We start from the raw sequence: 22,039 nt of genomic DNA, 5'->3' as shown, positions 1-22,039 counted from the left end.
TTTTGAGCAAAAAGCAGAGATAATTTCATTTTTGTGACGGACTTTTCATAGAGATCCCATTCAGAGCGATCTTTAAAACAGACACGGACATGCAGCCGCTTGCCATAGGGCAATACTTCCGGGTTTAAAAAGTTGCGGAATAAACTTTGTTTATGTTGTTACAGCTGAAACTATATAACGTCTATATCGGCTAGCCCTACAAATATGTAGCTGAAGCCTCCCGAACTTTAACTACAGCTATAGCATATTTCTATTAATCACTCTTCATAACATAAAACACAGAAAAAGGAGAATAGGCTGTAAAACCAGTGAAGTGATAGTTTTATTATTGAGAATTTAATTGTAAAGCCGATTAAATTCTGTATTTTTATGGTTTGCTAATCACAGCAGCCTATTTCTACTAAGGAGACAAATGCAGTTAATTATCTTCATGTTAAACAGGGCATTGAGTCAATACAGTACATTTTTCTTATTATAGGCTACTGTGTGAGTCTTATTTAGGCAAAGCTGATGTTAAAGTCTCTAAATAATGCATTATCTCTGTGAGACAGGTGAAGTTTAGAAAAAATCCCTAAAATGTGCTGTAGACTCTAAAATCGTTGCTCGTTCTCAAAACTCTCAGACAGAGAGGAAACAGAAGTAGAAGAGGGGCATGGGGAATAGAGATAGAAAATAATAATATAGTAAAACAGGCAGAATAATGCAGATGCAGAAGGTGGGGGTGCGCATGTGAGCTTTTGTGTTCAGAGAATCTAGCAGGCCAAACCAGTCACTCTGGTACTTTAAGATTCTGAGCTTTAAAGCTTTGAAGCCACAATGTACCACTGCTCTGCATGCAAGTTGTCTTTCTTTCTTTCTGTGTGTGTGTGTGTGTAATCCTCACAAATGTGCTATAGGGAACCGGAGAGAAAGATGATGCAACCTGGCAACCAGACTCTTGACAGTAAGAAAAGCCAAACTGACCTCCAAAGGTCAAGTGGGATTTGCATAGATCAAGATGTGAAGTGCAGTGAAATGATTATGTCGTTCGTTCCCATCTCCTGAAAACCTGAACTGCATAAAATGTCACGGAAGGCACAGAAGAAACCCTGTTCAGTGTTTGAATGTGAGCCAGCAGTTCTCCTCAAGGACAATACATGCCCGGAAAAGGTTTACCGAGACCTGACTTCCCTCTGAGAGATGGTTTATATTTTAGCCTGTAAAATCTTTCTATTGTATGTCGGACAGCTGTTTTCAGCCCGCAGCTGAAGAAATAATCAGCGTATCTGCTTTGTAAGTTCTAAACTTCACAATTTATGATATCACTGAGCAAAAGCAGTGCTTATATGCATTGCAATAAACAGCGTTCAGTTAAAAATATGTATTTTTCAAACACTTTCACGGTATTTAAATAAAGCAAATCTTTTAATACTGTTGTTAAAACTAAAAACTCACACTGGGCTGAACAACAAAGGTTGAATTGGATACTTGACTGCTACACATTATTTGCAATCATTCTGAACACTGCTATTGCTAATTTGTACTCAAACTCATTGCACACAGTCATATTTAAAACCTTTAAATCCAGAGTCAAGAAACCAAGCTGTTATTGCTTGTCTAATTTGAAACCTGCCTACACAACGTTCACAGGTTACCACACTTTCCAACGAAAATATGCACAAACAAAAATACCAGACATGCCAAGATGTTCGATTTATAAACAGAAGTATCAGCGCAGGAAAAGTTTAACATGTGCATGCTACAGACATTGATGAAAGGGCATTCAGTCCATTCCACTTTCATGAATCACAAAATGCTTGTTCAATTATCCTATAAGTTATTACAAACTGTCAGCTAAATGAATAAGTACAAACTCTTGTTACAGTGAGTGGTTTACCTCAGAAACACTGTACCACAAATATCCAACCCAAAACAAGTCACACACATCATGCTGCTTACTAAGTGGTGTTGGACTACATTTTTATAGGCAGTTTCCCAGACAGGGTTTATCCTAGTGTCAGACTAAAATGCATGTTTGAGATGCCTTAATTTCAAAACACCTTAATTTTAAAACACCTTGTACTGACATATCTTAACATACACTCACCTAAAGGATTATTAGGAACACCATACTAATACTGTGTTTGACCCCCTTACGCTTCAGAACTGCCTTAATTCTACGTGGCATTAATTTAACAAGGTGATGAAAGCATTCTTTAAAAATGTTGGCCCATATTGATAGGATAGCATCTTGCAGTTGATGGAGATTTGTGGGATGCACATCCAGGGCATGAAGCTCCCGTTTCACCACATCTCAAAGATGCTCTATTGGGTTGAGATCTGGTAAATGTGGGGGCCATTTTAGTACAGTGAACTCATTGTCATGTTCAAGAAACCAATTTGAAATGATTCGAGCTTTGTGACATGGTGCATTATTATGCTGGAAGTAGCCATCAGAAGATAGGTACATGGTTGTCATAAAGGGATGGACATGGTCAGAAACAATGCTCAGGTAGGCCGTGGCATTTAAACGATGCACAATTGGCACTAAGTGGCCTAAAGTGTGCCAAGAAAACATCCCCTACACCATTACACCACCACCACCAGCCTGCACAGTGGTAACAAGGCATGATGGATCCATGTTCTCATTCTGTTTACGCCAAATTCTGACTCTACCATCTGAATGTCTCAACAAAAATTAAGACTCATCAGACCAGGCAACATTTTTCCAGTCTTTAACTGTCCAATTTTGGTGAGCTTGTGCAAATTGTAGCCTCTTATTTCTATTTGTAGTGGAGATGAGTGGAACCTGGTGGGTTCTTCTGCTGTTGTATCCCATCCGCCTCAATGTTGTGCGTGTTGTGACTTCACAAATGCTTTGCTGCATACCTCGGTTGTAGCGAGTGATTATTTTAGTCAAAGTTGCTCTTCTATCAGCTTGAATCAGTCGGCCCATTTTCCTCTGACCTCTAGCATCAACAAGGCATTTTCACCCACAGGACTGCCGCATACTGGATGTTTTTCCCCTTTCACACCATTCTTTGTAAACCCTAGAAATGGTTGTGCGTGAAAATCCCAGTAACTGAGCAGATTTTGAAATACTCAGACTGGCCCATCTGGCACCAACAAGCATGCCACCCTCAAAATTGCTTAAATCACATTTCTTTCCCATTCTGACATTCAATCTGGAGTTCAGGAGATTGTCTTGACCAGGATCACACCCCTAAATGCATTGAAGCAACTGCCATGTGATTGGTTGATTAGATAATTCCATTAATGAGAAATTGGACATGTGTTCCTAATAATCCTTTAGGCGAGTGTATATCAGTGTCATTGTTTTGTCTCAAGATGCACACCAGTATTGTTTTTTGTAAGGTTTGTTTACAACTCAAATGTCCTATTATAACTAAGGACTAGTCCTGGATTAATCTAAACCCTGTCCATAAAACCGTCCCAAAATTTTATTTTGAGTTCATCTCTACGATCATCACTATAATCCAAATCCACTCTTTCTCAGATGCTTTTCTCCCATTGGGAAAGTCCTATCTCCTGTCTCGCTGACAGCTGTTCTTCTTCGTGTTCTCATTGTATCATTTTCCGTCCATCACTGTCTTTTTTATAGCACAATTCTCGCTCACAAACACCCACGTGCGCACACATGCACCTTTTTTCACCTGGCTGTTTTTATATCACATAAGCACCAATCAATGGTCCTGTCTTCTGACCGCATTCAGCCCTTCCAGCTTTCACTGAAAACGAGAGAGCTCTAATGGGTAATTCACCAAGCCGCAATGGCTTGTGGGTAAAACCTGGTTAGCACCGCAGTTAAAGTACTGGACAGCTTTTGTAATGATAAAACCCCAGCTTCTTAGCTGATTAAAATGCGGTTACACCCAGCACAGACATGGTTATATTTTTATTGTTTTGGTTTATAGTCGAGTGGTTGTGATGAATTATTTGTTGCAAAGGAATACATTACGTTTGTGTGTGTGTGTTTCGCTCTCAGTTGGCCAATGCGAGGTTGATTAGGTCTATTCCAGTCAATACTGAATAGGGCACTCAGCGTGATAGGCAATCACCTCCGATCAATACTAATGTTTTTAGAGACTTCAGAAGGGCTTTGTTTGAGAACAAAAGCGCTATTTAATTCAGTCAGAGTAAATTTATTATCAGCATTAATTTGTAGGCTCAGTAAGTCTCATTCGGCTGGCTGCACCATCTTCTCTGCTTCAGATGTTGTTGAATATCTCTGACCTGTTATCTAATTCAGGATTCCACTTCTTGGATATTCATTTGCAGCTCTCATATCTAACAAATTAAAAAAGTTTTATTCCACTTTGTAACAACCAGCCCTTGGATCCAGTACAGTACACGCTTGGGCAGGATGGTGGAGGACTGATGAAAAGGTCAAATGATGGTAAAATTAAAAAAAGTAAAGAAAAGCTTATTCTTACCTTCCGCTGACTACAAAACATGCCACCAGGAAGATAAGAAGCACAATGCCACCCGCTATGGATACTGCAAGGATGGTGGACTGGTTAGGGTCTCCAATAGCCAGAATATCTGAGAAGAAAGTGACAGACAGAAACTTTAACCCTTGTTTTTCCCTTTAAGATTGACCCAAAACAGCATTACCGTACAAGTAAAAGCAGTAATAATTGCAAAAAAGGTCCCTTTGATTTTACTTTCCCTTAAATATGTTAATATTTGTGTTCCTGTAGCTCAGTTGGTAAAGCACTGTGTTAGTAACACAAAGATTTGGGGTTTGATTCCCAGGGAACCCACATTGTCAGAATTTCTTGTTGCACTTGAATTTATAAGTTATTCAACTTGAACTTACCATTAATTTCAACTTTCTTGACTAACTCTTAAACTCTAATGTGATGCAGTTTTCACGAAGGAAACATATCAGTTGATATCAGTTAGCAGACACTTTTATCCAAAGCCACTTACACGCGAGGGAGCATTACATTGTAAATGTTAAAATAGGGCGAGCCAGACACAACAGTACTCACAAAATTAAGAAAATGTTTATAGTCCCAGTTTAATAAGTATGTTTGAGTTATAAAAATTGCCGGTAACACTTTACTTGAAGGGGTGTTCATGAGACTGACATGACATCTTCATAATCATGACATGATGTTTCATGAACATGAAGGAGTTTTATGCATGTATATGGTAACTGTCATTCGCTCAATTATGTCATTTTTAATGCAAAGATGACATTGTTTGAGATGTCTTTATGACATCTTGACATAAACCAATACATCCTAACTTGTCATGACAACTTGACATTACCAAGACAACATAACTTGTCCTAAATCTGTCATAAACATGACATAACAGATAAATTATCAACATTAAGAAACTACCTAGCTTTATTGGTTAACATTACAATAAACTGCCATGTGGTTGGTTTTGACATTGGCTGTCATGAGGCCAGTATAATTGCGTCTGACCACTTTATACTGGTGATAAAAATTAAACTTGTCATTAAAATGTCATTAAGTGTTAATACTCTGTCAAGTAGTTTTACAACAGCGTCATGAATATTTTTCTTGACCTCAACTACAGTGGTACAAATATAATTTGTCATTAAAAAAGAAGACGAAGAACACGAAGAAGACGAAGAGGACAACGAAGAAGAACACGACAACGAATACGAAGAAGACGACGGCGAAGACGATGAAGACAATGAATACGAAGAAGACAACGACGAGAAGAACACAATGAAGAAGACCACGACGACAAAGAAGACCACGATGACGACCACGACGATGACGAAGAAGACGACCACGACGACAAAGAACATCCCGACAAAGACGACGAAGAAGACCCTGACGGAGACCACGAAGAAGATCGCAACGAAGACGACAAAAAAAAAAAACGCGATGGAGACCATGAAGAAGATTGCGACGAAGAAGACGAAAAAAACGCAAAGAAGACAAAAAAAATGCGCCAAAGACGACAAAGAAGGCTGTGCTGAAGACGCCGAAACCGACCGCGTCGAAGACGACCGTGCCGAAGACGACCGCGCCGAAGACGACCGCGCCAAAGACGACCGTGCCGAATTCGACCGTGCCAAAGACGACCACGCTGAAGAAGACCGCGACGAAGACAACGAAGAAGACCGCGACGAAGAAGACCGCGACGAAGAAAATTTTATAAAATTTTGTTGTATTTGGAGACTGATTCACCTAAAATTTTATGAAAACGGTACAATGGTAGGTTAAGCCATGCAGCTTTTGGTCCATATCGCTGCAAAAAACGTTAATTTGATGTCAGAAAATTTCCAAACCCTCTGTTAGTTTTTATGTATTGTGCACATACTGTACATAAAGCGAAATATATTTATTGGACGTGTCTGTTTATTAACAATTAGTATTAACACTTAATGACTACATGCTACATGTCCATCCATACTCAGGCTAGATCATTGAGGTCGTCCAATCAGATGCTTCTCGATGTTCCACAATCTAGGCGTAAGAACAGAGGACACCGAGCATTTTCAGTGGCAGCGCCTAAATTATGATGCCTAAAAAGTTGTCTTGTTTATGTCAAGTTGTCATAACAAAGACAACTCAAACAATCTCATCTTTGCATTAAAAATGACATAATTAAGCGAATGACACTTAATGACAGTTGTCATAAATGTGCATAAAATTTCCTTTATGTTCATAGCACGTGTCATGTCATTATTATGAAGGTGTCATATCAGTCTTATAAACACCACTTCAAGTAAAGTGTTACCAAAGTGCCTTTAGGTCCCTTAAATCCACTTTGCATGCTTCTGTCAGAAACAGCTGTATTTTGCCTCTAAATACACAGACGAAGGTGCGAGTCAATTTTCTAATTTACGCATGCCATCCAAATAGGTATGTTAACAGAGGGAATAACAGGCTCGGTCTGAAAGTTTCATGGTGAGCGTATGGATTTTATGCTGCCGCAATCGACTCATTACTCAAAACAAATACATCATTTATCAAGCCCGGCAACGCATGAGTAACCGCCTCCTTCAGGAAAATGAATATCTCCAGCTACAGGAATTGATTTAGAATTCCACTCAACACCATTCAACAATCTCAGTTATGCACTGCGCCCTGTACAGCAAGATATCGAAACTCGGGGAGGCAGGGTCGAACATACCCAAACAACAACATGGATTTTTTGTAAATATAATGTTGCCTTATATGACATTTTCAATGCTATGAAGATAATAGGATCTGTAACTGTTGCAGGCAGGACTCGAACAATGCACGTATACTGTACCCACAACTCAATGTCTGGGAGCAGATTCAACTGCAAGCCATAAGGAATGTATATTTGAAGAGTTTCGTTGCAAAACAAGATAAATCCGTTTTTTTAATTGTTCATAAATCTCCTTTTTTGGTTGTGCATTCCAATTAATATCAATTCAACTGCAGTAGGTTTGTTTTGATTTAAACCTTCATAACTTACAAAAAAACAGCTAAGTAGCACCATAAAACAAAATAATAACATGATAACATAATAATAAACATGTTTTGACAAAAATGTTAAAAAATGGATATATCTCATTTTGCAACGAAACTCTTAATTAATATATTTATGCATTTGGCAGATTCATGCATTTTTATTCAAACCGAATTACATTGCATTACAAGCTATAAATTTTTGGGCAAGATGAGAAATTCAAAAATCTTTTTAAAAACGTTGAAACTTTAAAAGCATGCACCAGGAGTGTATCTGTTAATTTTATGCAAATAAAAAAACACATTTGCACAATTTTTATGAAATTAAGACTGAATGGACCTGAAAATGTCAAATGGTGTAACCACCAATTGCGCCAAAGAATGAGAAATATTAAATATTTGATCCAACTTGATGGCATGTAAGCGTAATCATCAAAAAATAATAATAATAATTTAAAAATATAATTTTATTTGTTATTTCTAAATGTAAATTTTTATGTGTTTTTGTAATATTTGTCCGGACATGCTGAAAGCAGCTCCATTTTCGAAATAATCTTTGACAAATGATGTAAAAATGTATGTAAAAAAATCATATTACACTAAACTAGATTATATTTTATTCCACTTTTTATGGATATATTTATATTTATATTTATTTTTAAAAAAAACTAGTTACACCAATTGACACAGACCGGTTACACCGCATTGACATTTTTGCATTTATCCCCCAAATATTCTGTCAAAATGAAATAAAACAATACATTTTTGACTTGGTCCTCAAAAAAGAGAATCTATGCAAGTATTCTGCAAATTTAATTTGAAATTTTAACCCTTTTACATTTAATTGAACCATATGGACACAAAATAATTAACGTCACATCATTGACCCTTTAATCAGTACTTGTGTTCCCTGGGTTGGAACCCATGACCTTTTGCGGTGCAAACGCAATGCTCTACCACTAAGCTATACAGGACACTTTTATGCTGTCACTGTCAGATTAACAACATACGAACGCTATTTACAGCATATACCGTATGCACAAATGCACACATGTAAGAGGTTTATGAATGTCACCGTGAGCCGAAGGCTTATACATTTCTCACATAATTAAAAGAGCAATTACTGTACCGGACTCGGTTAACTTTGAGCTTGGCAGATGAGGTCCACTGAGCTCTGTGATATATTTCCAGAGAAGCTCTCTGGACTGTAACGTGGTTTAAATTAGGGGTGTATGCCACAAAGACTCTATGTTTACTGGATGAAGGATTTTAAAGTGCCTCCTTTTACTTTGATCCCATAGGTCAGTTCAACACAGCCCTGTTTGTCCTCACGAGACACAGACACACACAGTGTCTCCCTCATTGGTAGTATAAGCACAGGCTTTAGTAAATAAGTCACACACCGGTTCACCATATTGAATTCAGAGTAGTGCTCGGAATTCTTAAGCATCTGCTCAACATGGAAACGGGAAACGAATATTGGAATATAAAGATGCTTCTCTCTAAAGCACTTGGTCACATTTTTACTTTGGAAAACTATAGGACACAAAATAACACTGATCTATATAAATGACTGGATTGCGCATGACGTCACAATTGTGAAGCCACCGCGCCACCATGTTGGTATACCCAAACATTCTATTAAATCAATGGACGTTATCAGATTATAATGATAAAACATCACTTTACTAGTCTTCGTTATTATATCTGAAGTTACCCTGCACATTATTACAACACAAACGTCCTAAGCATGTACATAGTTATTTACTGAAAGTTGTACATTTTGCTTTTTAAACAGTTATTATACATTAATCTTTATTACAGTATCAGATCAGCGGACAGACCCCAGCATATTAATGACAAACGTGCTCATTCTGAAATCAAAATAAATAATCATGCTTTGTACCGTATGTGCATGCAGTAATTTGCTGGTTTTGTAATTATGTTATCTAAACTTACAAGTTACCTAAACTTATTTAGAGAAATAACGCTGACCGTGTAGCTGAATGTCAAAAAAAAACTTTATTTATACCCATGTCATTAACAGAATGCAGCAGACACTCACCTTAACGTTTTTTTTATAAATCCATTATCCTGCCCGATTAAAACATAAACATCGCAAATAACACCAGAATTAACAAATAATTTACAGACACATATCTTAAAAATGAATCTTTTGTGACTGATACGCTGTAAAGGGGGTAAATTTAGATCATGATTTTAAATGGAAGTCAATGACACCCTCTGCCGGTTGGGTATACGAAGATGGCCGCTCGAACTTTGCGCGCTGGCTTTACCTCACGCTGTTACGTTAAGCGTTCTATGCGCAATCCAGTCATTTATATAGATCAGTGCAAAAAACTCACAATAGCTTACCGTAATTAAAATGAAAGATGAATAAAAATATTTTCGATTCTTACAGAATAGGCATAGTAAAGATTAAGTGTCTTTTGTTGAATCTATTACCGTAGTTCTCAAACAGTTTTATGTGATATTTTATAAAATACATTAATTTGTCGTGAATTCTGTGTAATTAAACCTCATATAACCAACGCTACTAACTAGCAGCACTACATTGTATATTTTGTTAAATTCAAATTTTATGTTATTTAATGTTTTATGTCATACATTTTCTTTGGGGGACCACGAAGGGCACAAGTGGGGGTCACCATACAAAAGGGGGGTTGCGTGCCGAAAAAGTTTGAGAACCATTGATCTATTACACCCAGGATATCACAATGCCTTGGTTACACCTCTGATAAAATCACTCATGCATGACATCACTACTTGTGGGTGGAGCCTCGTTTAATGGTTTAAAGGGGTCGCCAAGATCTTTGGTAATGAATAACTAACAAAACTTTCAATATGGTCACACAGAATAAGAAATGCGCTGATCTAAAAATCAAAAAAATGCAGACAAAATTAAAATCAAACTTGTGACTGTACATTCATGACTGGTCTCCAGCTCAATCTCTCCACCGTAGTTGCCGTAGCCTCCTTCGGTGCGTGCCCTCACTCTGAACACGTACGTGGTGCCCGGCTTTAGTCCCTCGACCGTCATCATGTGGGCTTTGGTCTTCAGAACCGTATAGTTCTGATTTTTTTGGTTCTGCAAGGGTACACACACAAAGCGAAATATTTTCAATTGCATTTACAGGTAGTCATAATAGATAGAGGACAAGAATAATGCAAAGAAGTGGATGTACAGTAGTATTGACCATGGGAATGTTAGTTGTATATAAAGGTCAATGACGGCTCGTGACCGGGTGCAAATTCAAAATATGTGTTCGGAGTGTCGTGTGTTGTTCATGTATTCAAAATATGTGTTTGTTGCGTCATGTGAACCATGTGCATGTTGCACACGCATCAAGACCGTTTATGATAAAGGAGACGCTCACGTTCACAAAATACACACAAGATCCCTTAACACTAAACTCTAAATACGCATGAGATTATGCAAGTATCTGGCAAACGCGGGCGTCTCTTTTATCATGGACCCTTTGGACGCGTCTGCAGCAAGCATTTATTTTGACAAGACACGTGATGCACATAAGATCACTCGACGCACATTTTGAAATTATGAACCACACACATGACGGGCTACATACATGTTGACAAACTTCGCATCAAGTGCCCTCAAAAAAAGAAGTCACCGGCCGTCACTGATAAAGGTACATGTTGGAGTGAAGACATGAGTTGTTCACCGTGTTGAGAAGCATAATTGTGAGTATGCGTTGTAGCAATAGAAAATGAAAGGATTAATGAAGGACATTATTTCAGCAGTGTGTTAACACTGTAGCCAGCAGGCGTTATATACTCATCGTCATTATAGAGAGGCAGATGCTAGGTTAATGTTTTTATCCTGTGCTAACAGGCCAGTCCACAGCTTTAATTTACACTGTATGACATGATTATTGGTCTGATTACAGTTACATGAGCGAGACATCTGCTTTATAATGCAGCAGTGAATGTGAGAATGTGAGTCTATGAAAATTGAGTGCTGATTTATATTTTAATAATGTAGAAGATGCTTTATGGGATATTGCATACGAAAATGGCAAGAGCTAGTTGAAATAGCTCCTGATTGGCCGGAAAATTGCAATTTGCAGGAGTTAGTGAATGGGTGTGAATGAGTTCATCCAGAAATTAAGTTTTTGTTTGTTTTTGTTTCTGAACAAGACAAAGCAAGGTTTCAAACTTATTTTTAACATATTTTACATATTTTTTTGGTCGAATCCAGTATAAAGCCTCATAAACTAATGATGAGATTAGGAGCATCAAATCATTTATTTTAATCTTTGATATGACCTTACTCTTGTTAAAGCTCACGTAACACATGCTGTTTCTGCATTTATGATGTTAATCTGGAGTACCTATAGAGTAGTATTATATCCTTTATATCTCCAAAGAGTCTTTGGTTTAATCAGATCTATACAAGAAAGATTAGCTTTACCAAATCTTTCCGATAATGTACGAAAAAATGAAGAAGGAGGAGTTACTATGGCGGGTGGAGCGAGTACGAGTCATGCAACACTATACAACACTTATAACATATGATTCACTACATGTTCATGTCATTTCTAAAATATGCTCCCGCTGATTGACGGGTATGCGGGGTTTTCCGGGAGAAGTGCCCATATAAAGTAGTGATACGTATAGAAACCCCTGAAACGTCAGCTGGACCTGTAATCGAAAAAAAAAACTTTCCGAAACTTGTACGAACCCTGGCGACGTGCATTCGGCACAGAAATACTCTGTAACATGTCCAACTGCTTTTTTGACACTTTGCCTACATTTAGCATGAGGAAACAACACCATAACTGTGTTAACAAGTCAGTATGCTTGAAATACCATTGATCCACCCCTTTAAGATATCAGGGTAAAATTTTCACAAAATGTTTTTTTACATTATCCAGAATGATTTTATACAGAAACCGTAAACAGTTAAATTCAAACAAAAATAATCAAACTTCTAAATATCATAATATTACTAAACGGATTCTGGGAACTACTTGGTACCTGACACCACACCCGGAACGAGGGAAAAGTTGGTTGGTTTGTGTCTGAGTTTGTTCCAGTTCCAACAAATGCACATCCACCACACAATCTCCAATGCTAGACATCCATATGTGCATTATGTCTAAGCTCACATCCCATAATCGCACGTCAACCACTATGAGTGCCAGACCAGACTGGGTCAAACGATTGCATCTGTGTTTGACAGATGTAAATAAAACCCTTGCATGTGAACAGATGGCACATACTGTAAAAAATGCTTCCAAGGGTTATGAATAGATCTTGGAGTAGACATCGTATATTTCATTTTTCTGGCAGAATGACCACTGTTGTAGTTCATCACATTTATGAACAACCAAACAAAAGTGTCAAACTATTGTACTATTTTGAGCAATATATCTACTTTATAGCACTGATCATTTGAAATGATCTTCAGTAAATGTGCTTCAGTAAATTTTTATATAATAGTGACCATACGTTCCATTTTTTTGGCGATGCGTCCTGGCCAGGATTTGGAGTGCATCTTCCGGAAGTCGTATTTGTCAACCACATACGTCATTGAGTATGCGTATGCGAAGCTAATGCTAAGTGTGGCCTACAGGAAGTTTCCAAACGTATGATGTCAGTGTACAGTATAGACTGGACTTCTCTCCCTCATTGCATCATTTTCATTATCCTTTAATTACCCAGGCTACAGTAATTACTGGCACAACCCTGACCTAGGGCTATGAAACACATCGGCTTTCATTGACTAAAGTGTTACAACATCATCACTGTAATGGGCTATTTAAACCACTTAGTAAATACAAGCATACTTTCTAATAAGGGCTTTGAACATGCACGACCTCAATGTGTGTCCGCTGTGTTTATATGGTAGTTTGGGGGCCTGTGTGTGGTGTATACAGTGCAGGTGTGTTGTAGTAAAGGGTGATGTCAGCTCAGACTTCATTCTCTTAATTTAAGAGGTATGCGTATGTGACCAGTCAGCCGTGGCATATAGGCCTTCTGATTGCTTTCATTCCCAAAGGCACAATGATGCTTCAGCTCTCAATTACACATGCCAGGGCTGCCTGGACAACTGCAATCGTTACAGCTTTTAATAGAGGTCAAAGAGGCATGTGTGTAATCAGTGTGTAAGGATGAGAGGAGATCTTATTAGAGAACTGAAATAGAGGTGACGAGTTGAGATCAGATGTGAGGAGAGAGGACGGAGGAGTGGAAAAAGGAAAGGAGAAAGCAAAGGAGAACAGAGGAGAGGAAAGGGGAAGAAGAAGAGACAAGAGAGATAAAAGAACAGAGTAGAGGAGAGGAAAGGAGAAGAGAAGACGAGAAGAGGAAAGGAAATGAGAGCAGATGAGGGGAGTAAAGTAGAATAGGGTAGAGTGGAGAGAAAATAAGAGGAAAATAGAGCAGATGAGAAGAGAGGAAAGAAGAAGAGTAGAGGAGAGGAGTGAAGTGGAGAGGACTCGAAAGTAGAAAAGAAGAACTGTGCAGAAGAAAGGTGAGGAGAGAAAAGAAAAAGGAAAGGAGAACAGAGGAAAGGTCCTCTCCTCTCATGTAGACTAAGAAAAGATGAAAACTGAGCAGAAAGGAAAAGAGAGAAAAGGAGAGCAGATGAACAGAGCAGAGGAAAGAAGTGGAGGGGGCTCAATAGGAGAAAAGGAGAACTGAGTAGAGGAAAAGAAGTAGAGAGGAGAGGAAAGAAAAATAGGACAGGAAAAGAGAGCCAATTAGATGATAACAGAGCAGAGAAGAGGTGAGCCGAGGAGAGGAAATGAACAGAGGAGAGTAGTATAGTGGAGAGGACTCGAAAGGAGAAAAGGAGAACAGTGCAGAAGAAAGGAGTAGAGAGGAGAGAATATGAAAAAGTAGAGGAGAGTAGAGCAGAGCAGAGGAGACGTGAGCAGATGAAAGGGGAGGAAAGGAGAAGTGGAGAGGAGACAAAAGAAAAACTTAGCAGAGGAGAGGAGTGAAGTGGAGACGACTCAAAAGCAGAAGAGGAGAGTAGAGCTGGGGAGAGTAGAATAGTGGAGAGGAATTGAAGGAGAACAGGAGAAACTGAGCAGAGGAAAGGAGTAGAGAGGAGGAAATGAGAAAAATCAAAAGGAGAACAGAGCAGAGTAGAGGTGAGCAGAATATAGGAGAGGAAATGAGAAGAGGAGACAGAAGAAAATAGAGGAGAGAAGTTAAGTGGAGAGGACTCGAAAAGAGAAGAGGAAAACTGAGCAGAGAAAATGAGTAGAGTGGAAAGAAAAGGAAAAAAGAAGAGGAGAACAGAGCAGAGGAGACGTGAGCAGATGAGAGGAGAGGAAAGGAGAGGGGACAGAGGAGTTAATTGGAGAGGACTCAAAGGGAGAACTGAGCAGACGAAAAAAGTAGAGAGGAAAGGAACAAAAAAGGAGAGGAAAACAGAGCAAAGGAGATGATAACAGAGCAGAGAAGAGGGGAGCCGAGGAGAGGAGAGGAAAGGAGAAGAGGAGACAAAGGAAAAACTGAGCAGAGGAGAGGAGTGAAGTGGAGACGACTCAAAAGCAGAAGAGGAGAACTGAGCAGAGAAAAGGAGTAGAAAGAAGAGAAAAGGAAGAGGAGCGGAAAGGAGAAGAGGAGACAAAAGAAAAACAGAGCAGGGGAGAGTAGAAAAGTGGAGAGGAATCGAAGGGAGAACAGGAGAAACTGAGCAGAGGAAAGGAGTAGAGAGGAGGAAATGAGAAAAATCAAAAGGAGAACAGAGCAGAGTAGAGGTGAGCAGAATATAGGAGAGGAAATGAAAAAGAGAGCCAATTAGATGATAACAGAGCAGAGAAGAGGTGAGCAGAGGAGAGGAAATGAAAAGAGGAGAGTAGTATAGTGGAGAGGACTCAAAAGGAGAAACGGAGAACAGTGCAGAAGAAAGGAGTAGAGACGAGAGAATATGAAAAAAGTAGAGGAGAGTAGAGCAGAGCAGAGGAGACGTGAGCAGATGAAAGGCGAGGAAAGGAGAAGTGGAGAGGAGACAAAAGAAAAACTGAGCAGAGGAGAGGAGTGAAGTACAGACGAATCAAAAGCCGAAGAGGAAACTGAGCAGAGAAAAGGAGTAGAGAGGAGAGAAAAGGAAGAGGAGAGGAAAGGAGAAGAGGAGACGAAAGAAAAAGAGAGCAGGGGAGAGTAGAATAGTGGAGAGGAATCGAAGGGAGAACAGGAGAAACTGAGCAGAGGAAAGGAGTAGAGAGGAGGAAATGAGAAAAAATCAAAAGGAGAATAGAGCAGAGTAGAGGTGAGCAGAGTATAGGAGAGGAAATGAGAAGAGGAGACAGAAGAAAAATAGAGGAGAGAAGTTAAGTGGAGAGGACTCGAAAAGAGAAGAGGAAAACTGAGCAGAGGAAAGAGGTAGATGAGAGGAGAGAAAAGGAAAAAAGAAGAGGAGAGCAGAGCAGAGGAGACGTGAGCAGATGAGAGGAGAGGAAAGGGGACAGAGGAATTAATTGGAGAGGACTCAAAGGGAGAACTGAGCAGACGAAAGAAGTAGAGAGGAAAGGAACGAAAAAGGATAAAAAAAGGAAAAAAGGAGATGATAACAGAGCAGAGAAGAGGGGAGCCGAAGAGAGGAGAGGAAAGGAGAAGAGGAGACAAAAGAAAAACTTAGCAGAGGACAGTAGTATAGTGGACAGGACTCAAAAGGAGAAGAGGAGACCTGAGCAGAGGAAAGGTGTAGAGAGGAGAAAAAAAGGGAAAAAGAAGATGAGAACAGGGCAGAGGAGACGTGAGCAGATGAGAGGAGAGGAAAGGAGAAGAGGAGACAGATGAGTGAAGTGGAGAGGACTTGAAAGGATAAGAGGAGAACTGAGCGGAGGAAAGAAGTAGATGAGAGGAGAGAAGAGGAGAGGAGGCAAGAAAAACAGAACAGAGGTGAGGAGTGAAGTGGAGAGGACACGATAGGGGAAGAGGAGAACTGAGCAGATGAAAAGGAATAGAGCGGAGAGAAAATGAAAAAGGAGAGGAGAACAGAGCAGATGAAAATGAGTAGAAAAGAGAGAAATGGGAAAAAAGGAGAGGAGAACAGAGCAGAGGAGACATAAGCAGATAAGAGGAGAGGTAAAAGTAGAGAGGAGAGAAAATTAAATGAAAAAAAAACTCAAGGAGAACTGAGCAGAGTAAAGGTGAGCAGAATTTAGAAGAGGAAAAGAGAAGAGGAGAGGAGACAGAAGAAAAAGAGAGCAGAAGAGAGGAGTGAAGAGGAGCAGAGGTAAGGGGAGGAAATGAGAAGAGGAGGAAGAGGAGCAGAGGTAAGGGGAGGAAATGAGAAGAGGAGATGAGAGAGGAGAAGAACAGAGGTAAGGCTTGGAATGGAGACGAAAGGAAAGAGAGAAAAGAGGAGAGAAAATGCCAGGAGAAACATGTTTCTTGAGACAGAACAAGATAAGACTAGAAGAATAAGGATCTTGAAATAAGAGGTGATGAAAGACAAGGACGACAAAGGAAAGGAATATTTACCTTCTCAAAGTAGATGACCTCATACTCCACTATGACTCCATTGGGTCTGTCGGGTCCCTGCCACGCCAGTGTGATACTGTCTTTACTTTTTCTCTCCTTCAGGACTACATTCACTACAAACAAAGAGACAGTGAGACAATAAGTGAGATAGAAGTAGAAGCGGGCACAGCAGATCAATGTGATGATGTGCATTCAAGTGATTGCCCTCGGGATAAAGAGGCAATCATGTTAAGAATACACGCAATGGTGTGTGTGTGTGTGTGTGTGCGTGTGTGTGTATATCTGTGTGTGTCAACAGGTACTCAAGACCACCTCAGTTCAATCACAGCTCCTCAGGTCACACAGTTTTTCAGTTACACTTCAATTGCTACAAATCAATGGTCACAATCCCCCTATACACACACTCAAGTGCTTTACACATACACACGTGCTAACACACATACTGCTGTGAAACCTTTGTCTAAGGAGACAGAGAAAGAGAGAGACGCACACCAGCAGGTAATTACACCCCTGAAAACCCATGACCTGCTGGCTTCAGTCTAACACCTCTACTCACTCTCTCTACCATGTATCTCTTCACCTTTCTACACTACAGCGAGAGAGAGAGAGAGAGAGAGAGAGAGAAAAAGAGACAGCAGGTCTGATATCTGGTCAGATGGTTGGATGTAACCTGGTGTCCTTCACCTCTTTTGTGCTCAAAACAGCTTTTGAAATCACAGCTCATACATACATATTCATCTTACCTGCCCATAAATTGCTAATGACTACACTTTAAAAATAATTTTATGAAGACTGCACTCATAAAAAGCAACTTATAGCTGATTATATTAAATAATTTGCTTGACTATAAAAAAATACATTTACAATAGAAATTAGTGTTTTGGGTCACAATATTCTTATATTTCCAGGTTTTCCTGGATTTCTGGTCTTTCCAATGTAACCTTGGTTTCACACCAGCCACGTTTGAGGCGTCAAATTCGCGTCTACCGCATCTAGTTTGTCGCTTGAACATTTTGAGTGTACTTGCTTCATACCCGCGTGAAAGTCTAGTCATTCGAGACATTCACACGAAAATTTGCATCATGGGATGGGCTTCTGCGACTCCGCTCTCTTCCTGTAATCACCTCTCTACTACAGCAAGCTCCTGATTGGTTAACGCGGAGCGTTTTCACCCCAAAGTTCAAAATTTTCAACTCGCGCATTGGCCGCGGCAACGCTCGATTCGTGCCATTCACCTGTCTAATGAGGCGTAATCGCGTCTGCCGCGGCACGCTAAACACCTCATTTGTGCCACGAGACCTCCAGACACGCGTCAACGCATCTTTACATTAACTTAACATTGAAATCACTCGCGCTTGACGCCTCTACCACGGCTGGACTGAACGCAGCATTAAGCCGACATTATTTGCTTTTATTTCTTTTTAGATGTGTGTTGCAAAAGATATTCAGCCCTATTATACGAAATATTTTGTCACAGTCTATTGCACCTGACCAATCACAATCATGTATTCCTGAACCATAAGCTATTTTTCGCTGTATAGCTTTATATCGTAAATCCATTTCACGAAATGAGTATTTTATTTCACGGTAGCGATATATTTCATTTTTTTGCTTCTGTTTATATTGTTTTTAAAAATACAAAAATACGAACCTTGAGAGATGTCTGCAGACGGAGAGAGAGAAGCCCTTTTCAAATAGAGATTACGGAAAATACATGGAAAATGTGTCCGGGTTGTGTCCCGGAATCGTTTGACTTTGGTTCAGTCACACTGCCAATCCATTTTTCCGAATCTGTGCATCTGTTCACACACATGCCGGAAAGATCTCGTAGACAAACGTGAAGACTTTTTAACTCTTTTTTCCCGCCATTGACAAGTTATCTCGTCAATTAAGAGAAAACATTTGCATAAAAAAGTGTTCCTGATGAATTTTTATGTTAATTTGCTGTGCCGCGATTATCCACTAGAAAATTTACCCAATTTATGAAAAACTGAAGCCAAAACGGCCATTACGGAACATAAATATAAACAGAATTAAAAATCTGGTAATGGTTTCTACTGCCCCATCCTATATAGCACTAAATAGAGTTGACTGTATAGTACTTGGATATACAGTAAAGATTACAGAATGTTATATAAACCACTAGAGAATAAACAATTCTCTCATTTTTATGGCATCAAGAAACAAAGCCATTTGGGAGAACTCTTTGTATTAGCATACACCTTAAATGTGCATTTTGAGGTCAGCATTAAATCTTTAAACTTTCTTATTTTCAAATTCAGCTTAGATCAGTATCTAATGTCCCGAATGTATAAATCATCGCGATCTTTGACCCTGTACTGACACAAATCATCTCTCTCACTCAGCATGTGTTCGTTCTGCTCAAGAGCCCTGCTCTACACCCCGAACAGATTCATACATATTTAATAACTCAGTCTGAGTCTTACACAAGACCCGATGCCCATCATATACACATTCACAAACACACATTTAATGAGAACACACCAGCACTGGCGTTGACCCCGGTGATTTTGTCAGGGGTGTGAGACGGAGACACAAATTCGTTAGGACAGTTGTGCGTTCAGCACATTTCGGACTCTGAGTACGAGACCTGAGTGTAGATACGGTTTTTCGATGACATGTATTTTTTAAAGCCTTTAAATCCCATGGACTTCAAGAGGTCGTGTGTGTCCTGAGTGGGTGCTACTGCGAATCCGGTTTTACAGCAGATCCCCACTGGTTGAACCGGAATTCTAATTTGTCTGTCATCCGTCGCCGGGACCTTCTGCAGATTATTATAACCGCTAGAAATTCACAATACAGTGCATCATAGGACTCGCACAGCAGACACAAGGGCTGTCAAATATTTGAGAGTTCTGAAAGCTCTCATGGAATGAAAAGATAACCTTCACTGTCAGCGTAAAGGTTTGGAGTAGGAGAGGTAAAGAAGAAAAGAGACACTGTTTACCATTTTCTTCAAACACAGGACACATGCCGACTACAAAAATACCTTCAAATCATATTCAGAGTTTGTTTAAGGAAATCTAATGAGGACTTTTTTACTGAAAAACAACTGCCTCGGGTGTGTAGTTTTTCTGTTTATCAGCAGCTAGCTTTGCTCTTCCATTTGCATATACAGCACAACACTGTGTCTTAACCAGGGACGATGCAAGAACGTTTCATATACGGTACATTTTCCATTTGCGCTCACAGGCACAGAAATATTACACAAAACATCAAAAACATGTTTCTATATAAGTAAACAAAACAAAAACTAAACAACTGACAAATTGCAGTTTCGGCTGGTTAAAACACAATCCGGTAGATCACTGGCAACACCAAGGTCACAGGGTCGATTACCAGGTAACACACAATTATTCTGTGCATGCATTATAAGTCAAATTTTGTGTTTGTTTAAATGTAACCTTGATGTGATTTATGGTATATAATGGTTTGGGTCCGTATTTAATTGATGCACTCTACCTGTCTGACTGGTGGTGATGTTGATGGTAACTTGCTGTTTTGGGGTTGGACTCAGATCGGACACCCCGTTAACCGCCTCTATGCTGAAGGTGTAGTTTGTGTTGGACAGCAGGTCTGTGATCTGCACTTTAGGAATCGAGAGACCGAACTGTCTGGGTACGAAATGGACGCTGCTGCTACAGGGGTTACATGTCTTGCCATCGCCAGTGCACTTTTTGCAATGGATGCTGTAGGTGACATCCCCTCGCCCGCCGGTGTCTCTCGGAGGACTCCATTCAAAGGTCACAGAGGTGTCATTGAGGGTGGAGATGGGGTTCTCTGGTGCTGATGGAGGCCCTGGGATAGAAAGAGGAAAAAGTTTTGATATTTCAGTTTTATCCGTTTGTACTTGAAGGAAATGTAGTGATACTGTATGAATGTACATTATGTACATTACATATGAATGTATGGATGTCCCATTCAAAGGTTTAGAAACAATTTAATGTCATGAACTAAAAATATTTTAATCTAAAGGTAAATGTTTAAATGTTTAAAATTTAATTTTGGAAAAACAACAACAACAAAAACAACATTGCCAACATATTATTGTGTTTCATTAGAAAAATATTAGGTCACACTTTATTTTATGGTATCACTGTTACAGTTTAATTATACATTTAAGTACTAAGTAATAATCATTAACAACATGTACTTACTATAGGGTTGGGGTTAGGATTAGGGTTTGGTTTAGGGTAAGTTGCATGTAATTATGCATAATAAACTGTTATTACTATAATAATTATATAATATTATAATTATAATTATATAATTATAATAATTGTAGTATATGTAACAAAGACACCGTAAAATAAAGTGTTACCAAATATTATAAATAAATAAATAATTTATTAATTAATAAAAGTATATTTTTTAAATGGATTATTCGTACCAGATAATGAACAAATATATGTATGTTGTTGTCAGTTTACATGGCGATTTAATCTAATGGTTGTTTCCAAGCACTTTTAGGCTGAAATTAAGCCTTTATTCATTTACATTACAAATGCTTAATACAATATGTCTATTTAATGGTCACGGGTACGAGGTGGCGCGGGTTGTAAAAATGTATATAGTGGTGCATAATTTCATAAAAGCAGGACCCGCGGGTTGGAAAAAACCCTGACTGGCGCATCACTAGTGTATACTGATTGACAATATCTATACGAAACAGCAAATACATTTCATTAAAGGGGACATTAAAATTCATTAAAATCTGACACTTTCCATGTTTAAGTGCTACAATTGGGTCGCCAGTGCTTCTATCAACCTAGAAAATGTGAAAAAGATCAACCCAGTAACTTAGTTTTGGTAAAACATTCTCTGCAAGCATGTGAAAAAATAGACTCCCCCTGTGATGTCAGATAATACCATAATCTGCACTAGTCCATTTAGTGCAGATATCAGCTCATTTGCATTTAAAAGGACACATCCAAAACTGCACATTTTTGCTCACACCTACCAATTTTAACACGTTATAATAAATTATATGGTATTTTGAGCTAAAACTTTCACATATGTACTCTGGAGAAACCAAAGATTTATTTTACATCTTAAAAACGTCTTGTAAAATGTCACCTTTAAAATCTCAGATGTTTCTCCTG

The 22,039-nt window shown here is 39.0% G+C and overlaps 1 protein-coding gene across 1 annotated transcript in view; it reads right to left on the bottom strand.

Annotated features, from left to right (window-relative positions):
• epha4b (eph receptor A4b) overlaps positions 1 to 22,039 on the bottom strand; it is a 176,727-nt gene that overhangs the window by 55,594 nt on the left and 99,094 nt on the right. Inside the window, exons 5-8 of the mRNA XM_055203154.2 lie at positions 20,400 to 20,735; positions 16,917 to 17,029; positions 10,377 to 10,539; positions 4,434 to 4,542 (exon numbers count right to left, since the gene is read on the bottom strand). Coding sequence (XP_055059129.2) covers positions 4,434 to 4,542; positions 10,377 to 10,539; positions 16,917 to 17,029; positions 20,400 to 20,735 — 721 coding nt within the window. The remainder of the gene's footprint in view (positions 1 to 4,433; positions 4,543 to 10,376; positions 10,540 to 16,916; positions 17,030 to 20,399; positions 20,736 to 22,039) is intronic.

This window comes from Misgurnus anguillicaudatus, chromosome 2 (assembly GCF_027580225.2).
Source record: "Misgurnus anguillicaudatus chromosome 2, ASM2758022v2, whole genome shotgun sequence".
NCBI lineage: Eukaryota > Metazoa > Chordata > Actinopteri > Cypriniformes > Cobitidae > Misgurnus > Misgurnus anguillicaudatus.
Note: the sequence above shows the minus strand (reverse complement) of the source record. Positions and strands in the feature narration are given on the sequence as shown.